Genomic DNA, 6,890 nt, shown 5'->3' on the forward strand with positions numbered 1-6,890 from the left:
AAGTATCTAAATAGGTTCGACAACGCGAGATCGCCGTTCTGCATCGCGTGCGGTGATGCAGAGGATACGTCTGAGTACGTAGTCTTCGAATGGCCGCGATTCGAGTACCAGCAAAACGAAATGAGAATCATTGTCGGTGAGGAAATGGAACGCGTTGAACAGAACACTTGTTCAGATCATGTCTTCAGGTTGTCGAGGCTCCGATGAACCCAAAGTTATACTACAACCGGAATCGCCGACCTTGGCACTCGACAAGTCAGCCTACTGAAGAGAGATAAAGTAGAGCAGGGGGCGCGACCGGAGTAGGCCAGATTCACCGCCGGGGAGTAGACTGAGCGCACGTCGACAGCCCGTCGGGGCTCCAGAAAAGCGGAAGTCATCCTTCCCCCGTTATCGCAGCACTGATCTCGGCACGTAATCGACCAGCATCAAGATAACGGTTTCGAGCGAACTTTCCACGTTGGAAAATTTCTCTGTCGGAGTAGGCTCACTGCCGGGGACTAGTTCGAGTGAATCGTGAAATAGCACCGGCAGATGGCCGTCGGGATGCCTGTGAACTGGAAGGCACTCTCCACCCAGAACCGCAGGACCGACCACGACATCTGCCCGGGAAGCTTCCGCTGCCGGGGACTCTACGTAGGAGCAGGAAAGATCCACCGTCGGGGACTATTCCGAGTAGTTCGTAGCGAATAGTCGGGGAACCAGTGAACCGGACGCAATTCTCCACCAGGCATCGCTGGACAGACCTCAGCATTCTGCCGGAATGCATCGAAGTAAGACTAACGCGTCCATCAACCGTTGCGGGAGACATTATCTCGTCGGGGAACTCTGCCGAGTAGCACCGATCGTGACAAACCACCAGTGAAGGGTCGCCGGGGCACCAGTGCATCGGAAGGCACCCTCCAACCGGAATCGCTGGATCGACCACGGTATCCAACTGGTGTGGCATTGATATCATACATGAACGAAGTAAAAAAATAAGTTCGTTACTTGATTCTGAAATTATCAGGCACCTGGTTTATCTTCTAGTAAATCCGCTATGGGAGAGAATATTATTTACTAAATCAAACCCGAAGACACACCGACAGTGATTTTCTCCGATTCCCTCTCAGTCATCAAAGCGCTGGAATCAAGGGAGTCCAAGCACCCCTACGTCCAAGCCATAGAACAATCCATATGAGTCTGCCTAGTCCTAGTTTTCCGTTCTAAGATTATAACTGATTCGCTCTAGAATACCTATCCGTCTTTCAATTTCATTGCTTTCGTTTCTCTTAGTCTCAAATTTGCCGAAAATAGCCAACAAAATCGATACAGTAGAACCTTGCGGCAATTAAAACATAGTAACAATAGAACAATCCTGTGAACCATTAACTATCATATGCTGGGTACTCGGACACAGCGGAATCCGCGGTAACGATGCGTACCATTTGGCCGCGCTCGGTCGACACTCTCGCGCCCTATTCTCTAATGAGGTACCGTCATCCGACATCATCAAGGAATTCAAGGCGAAGACCTCTGAGCACTTCATCACTCACTGGAGGACTCTCCGAGGCTACCCTCAGAAGGTAAAGGGAGACCTCGAAAGGTGGACAGACCGCGAAAACCGAGTTGAACAAAGAGCGCTAACCGGCCTCCGCGTGGGACATACGAGGCCCACACCATTACCCGCGTCAACCCTCCAATATGTACATCTTGCAGCACTAGACTCACGGTGGAGCACCTATGACAACCTACGACGACACCACAACTTGCCCTCCTCGATTCGAGAAACACTGGCAAACGACCCAGTGCACGAAGAGGCACTACTTGCCTTCCTGGGAGATGCCAATCTTCTCGAATCTATCTAAGGCAGACCGCGAACCGGCTAACTTCACACCATCGTCTACTGCAACCACTACCACTACTGCTCAGCGGGCCCTCCGCCACACCCGGACCGGGTGGTTCTCCCGCGGCCCTTCTACAACCGCACTCCGTCAGCCTAACTACTACCACCGCCCAGCGGGCCCTCCGCCACACCTGGACCGGCTGCTGGGGAGGTTCTCCCGCGGCCCTTCTACAACCGCAATCCGTCAGCCCAACAACTACCACCGCCCAGCAGGCCCTTCGCCACACTCGGATCGGTTGCTGGGGAGGTTCTCCTGCGGCCCATCTACAACCGCAATTCTTCAGCCGAACTGCTACCAACTCCCAGCGGGGCCCTTCGCCACACCCGGACCGGGTGCTGGGAAGGTTCTCCCGCAGCCCTTCGACTGCGACAATGTGCCAGCTCATCAATCTGCAACAGCCGAACCGGGTGCTGGGGAGGTCCCTCCACTAACCGCAAATAACCATCGTTCAGTGGGTTTACCGACATACCAAAACCGGGCGCTGGGGAGGCTCTCCCGCGGCCCTGGCAAGCTGGCTTCATTCCGGAGCTCAACACCTCATCGACCCAATAGCAAATTGAACTCAAAGAAGATAAACTTAATTCTGTGAAATGTATTACAACTATCTCCCTTCTTATGGCGAATGACCCTATGCGGTTAAAGCCCAATAAATAAATAATAATAATAATAATATTTACTAAATCCAATTCTGGCTCATATGCTGTTATTTCCGATCCAGAAAATCTACAGGTTTGTTACATTAATTACCTATTTTAGCAGAATTATTGGTTTGTTATTTATAACAAGTGAAATAACAAACTGTTGCCAAAACTTCACTTAATTATCGGTGACTTGTCATTCTGACGGTGAACCACGTTCAGCGTGGCACAAGTTTGTTTCGGAGCGCGTGTAACTTCATGTCATCTAGGTTGTCCAATTCTATGGAAAATCATCCTACCATCGTGATAGAGTCTAGGTCATAGTGGAGAATTTCGCATTGACTCCGCTTCTGACTCTTCCTAATCTAATTTTTTAACTCCTAGGTCCGAAACGTTAGCGGAGTTCGATTATCCCTGTTCTAGTCAATATTGGTAGTTATTGGGATATGAATCAGGCAAATCCTCATTTTTTCTGTTATCACAATAACTAGACGGATGAAATCATTTTTAAGTTTTAACGACATTGAATTAGCTAAAGATTTCTGGGTAGGAAAAGTTGTGAAAATTAGAGCCATAGTACTCAAGTGAGAGCAAGGATGTGAAGTAAACAGATCGGAAAACTAGAAGTGGCAGGATCATTAGAACAGGCTTAATATCGTACGGGTTTAATTTTTGTCTTCTGCTAATGAGGGTCGAGCTTAGGCATCATAACTACGAATCATCCGAGTTCACTAGCATGTGTCCTGGTATAGATAGCCGTGTCCATCTTTACCGTGACAACCGACAATTCAGCGAATTTATCTACTCACTTGTAAGTAGAAGCACACCTGTACCACCAGCCATGAAGACATCCGAACCTATGAGAATGGACCATGTCAGTCGAAGGCCATAGAATTTATCTACTCACTTGTAAGTAGAAGCACACCTGTACCACCAGCCATGAAGACATCCGAACCTATGAGAATGGACCATGTCAGTCGAAGGCCATAGACCCAGCGCTATCCCAGTATAATGAAGTTGTATATATAAGATGTGTGTCTCTTTCTCTCTTTTCAAACTGCCGAATAGGGATTGAGAACAGCTTGAAGCAATATCTGATGTTGCTCCAAATGTATGTTATATCCAAGACTGACTTGGATAGTTCCATCGAGCCTAGTTTGCATACATTACATAACTAGACTCACTGTTCTCCATTTACCCACTATGTTGAAGGTTTTCCTTATTCTACGAAAAATCTTATCGAATTTATCTGATTTGTTATAATCAAGCCCCTAGAAAAATTAAATGAATTCAAAAGGTTCTTTCGTTAACAATGCAACCATGGTTTCTATGTCGTGTGAACGAAGAAAACGAACTGACAATTACCGTAATAATATATTTATTTTTCTCAAATGATTTTTACATCAACCATCATCTTTGCATGCATTCTGGTCTCGGTTTCGTAATTGCTCTTTCCATTCGTTAATAATATTGTGGTGTTTGCAGCGTACATCTTGTCAAAGCAGGTTTCGGCATAAACTTTCGAAGCAGCTTTTTAATCTGAGTTGCTCAATAGGTAGGTGTCCACGCAGATCTTTTTTTGCATCATATGAGAGGTGCGAATGTGATTTTTCATGTATGTAAAACTTTGGCTGATGTTTTTTATTTGTTTTCCTTTCGTCAAATGTGTCGCTTTGTGCGCTTTACTTGTTGGTAATGTTGAAATTCTGCGTAAAATCATATTCGATCGTTGGAATTACCGTTTGAACAAACTTCAAGAAGATAATAAGATACATGTGGACACCTAACTCGCCACCGCCCTCTTCTACGGTTTGAATGATTTTCTTCATAATGTCAGCATGTCTGAAACAATGTCAATAATCACAGCATATAATCTCAAATAATGTACCTTCCTCCAAAACCAAACTTACTTGCATGGATGAACAGAAGCCATATTCGGCCCAGGCAGATGTGGATGAGTTTCCATTGTTACCGTCTTTTTGGCGTGATCCTGACTTACATCTTCATACATCTGTTCCACTGTCAATGGTTTGCAATTCTCATCGTATCCAACGACCCACAGCCTCGGCGTTTGGTAGTACTTGTCGTAGGTAATGTGCAGATCATAGGTTCTCGTGTGAACAACCGAATCACCCTCAACGACAGATGTCTTTTTCTTCACACTCTCCACCGGAACAGTAGCCAACGACTACAATAAATAAACAGGTATTACTTGACATGTCCAACCAATACTTTATCACAGAATGTTACTGGATCAACTTCATCCAGCAGCCCGCTCTCCTCGAACTCATCCATATCGATGGCAGCCCCTTCGTCATCGTCATCCTCACCTTCCCCGTCGCTGTTCATGTTCTTCGGATCGTCCATGTCGGCGGCAATGTCTTCGTCCGTTTTGGAACTATCCAGCGTCATCTCACAAACCTTATCTTCCAGACCAGAACCACTGGCTCCATCCGGATTGTAGTGATGTGTTTCCACCCAGCCCCCATCCTGATCGCTCTCTTCAACTAACGTTTCCTCACCAACGTACTCCATCTGCTTGCAGCGTCGGTAACATGGCACGTTCCGCGTTATAAGAAATTGCTTGTCTGAAGCATAATACAGTCGAGTACGATTACTAACCTCGTCAATATCATCATCGTAACAAGCAATATACCTTTTGGCAAGTACGGCTTGGCCCTGGCTTCGTCACCGATAGCCCAGGCCCAGGTAGGACAGTGATGCGTCAGATGATCTCCAGCGGCTACAAATTCTTCCGGTGTTAGAACTCCGGTCTCTCTAAATTTGGACTCCTAAATCAATGCTCATAAAATCAATATTTTTCAATTCATCTCTATGACACCAAAGCATAATACCTTCAGCACCGGAGTCAAATATTCGGCTACTCCCAGGGCTGTCCCCTTAACTGAGTTAATCACATTCTGCATGGCTAAACTGCGGTGTAATTTAGTTCGAAGCGGACAATATTATTCCAGATCAGAATGAATAGATCTAATTTCTTCCTTTGTGACTCACTCAGAATAATAACAGCGATATCGCTTTGTCCAGATCAATTAGATTTGCAACGTCGTTCACAACTATCACACGAAGCAGACAACAGAAGAATCTTTTGGAAGATGAGAATACTATTTTTGTCTTGAGCCTGCAATGCAATTTAGTAAATAGCAAACGAGGTATCAGAGCTCGGAGAGCTCACACAAAGAGAAAACAGATGATGACGGATTGCGATTTCTTACTTTCTGAGGTGTTCGCTGTTTGGTGTTTCTCCTATAAACTGTCAAAATAGGAGACGTGCCATTATTAAGGGAGAAAGAAAGGTGGAAGCATTTCGATCGTGAACCGACAAATGGGCGAAACTAACAACTATACACAAACAGAGATTTGATTAATATCTGAAAGAGGAGTAAAATACTTTATAAAAAATATAAAAACTCATTTATAAATATTTCACACTTCATGAAAATCAATAAAAAACAAAACGGCGGATCCGACTTTCAACTGTAAACAAAAAGCCAGGCGGGTTACGCCTCTGCAGTTCTATGGTAGTGTATACAGGCGAAATTGACAGCATCATTGTTTACAAGGTCCGTAAACAGAATAGCCCTAAACAAAAACCAAGTGCTTGTTACGCCCAGGGGGAATAACAAATTTTCCCCTCCAGCGAGCACGGCGAAAGCCACATTTGATTTTTGTTTTTTGGCGACACTGCAGGGCGAAATTGAGAGTCGTCAAAACAAGAGGGCGACTCAAAAATGGCCTAATCAACATTTCATAACAACACTCGGCGAAATAATGTGTTTTAAATTTTATCAACGAAAACGTTATTATATAAAACATTTTAGTTATGCTTTCGAAAACTAGTATTGTTTCAAAGTGTTTCAATACATTTGAAGGCGCAGTATGCAAACACTGTTAAAATACGATTTAATTTTCTGAACCGAATTTTCAAAGCTATTTTTCTTGATTCGATATCATTGCGACTTCGGCCCTTTGGTCGATTCATGATCGATTTGTCACTATATCAGTTTGTCCATTTGCTGTTTTTATTTTTTTTCCGATGCAGCTAACGTTAAAGATACGTAATCGAATTTTACTTTTTGTACGCAAAATAACAAATAAAAAATATTTTATTAAATTGAATTTTCACGACCACACCTTCCATTGAATTACTTTAATCCCTATCCTTTTGCTGGAATAACTGTCAAAAATGCTAACCCATGAGGTAAAATTCACTGTCAACGAAAACCGATAGTGTCAAACGAGGACGTGTTTACATTTTTTTTTAATAAAATCAATTAAAAATCATTCTGAAATTTTAAAGGTTGTACATGGTTGTACGTCATTTCGCGGAATACCATTTCCCGGT

At 44.3% G+C, this 6,890-nt stretch overlaps 1 protein-coding gene across 2 annotated transcripts; it reads right to left on the bottom strand.

Moving 5' to 3' along the window:
* Nucleotides 1-3,885: 3,885 nt before the first annotated feature.
* LOC131691163 (ubiquitin-like-conjugating enzyme ATG3) lies at nt 3,886-5,797 on the bottom strand. Of its 2 annotated transcripts, none has more exons than XM_058977365.1 (6): nt 5,761-5,797; nt 5,380-5,666; nt 5,181-5,316; nt 4,775-5,112; nt 4,435-4,712; nt 3,886-4,366 (listed from the first exon to the last, which is right to left on the bottom strand). In XM_058977365.1, exons 2-6 carry the CDS (start codon nt 5,449-5,451, stop codon nt 4,207-4,209), a joined length of 984 nt encoding a protein of 327 aa, XP_058833348.1. In that variant the 5' UTR covers nt 5,452-5,666; nt 5,761-5,797; the 3' UTR covers nt 3,886-4,206. The 2 variants fall into 2 exon arrangements, with proteins under 2 accessions (XP_058833348.1, XP_058833349.1); XM_058977366.1 differs by lacking the exon at nt 5,761-5,797 and having other exon boundaries at nt 5,380-5,458; nt 5,540-5,753.
* Nucleotides 5,798-6,890: the final 1,093 nt, after the last annotated feature.

This window comes from Topomyia yanbarensis, chromosome 3 (genome assembly GCF_030247195.1).
Source record: "Topomyia yanbarensis strain Yona2022 chromosome 3, ASM3024719v1, whole genome shotgun sequence".
NCBI lineage: Eukaryota > Metazoa > Arthropoda > Insecta > Diptera > Culicidae > Topomyia > Topomyia yanbarensis.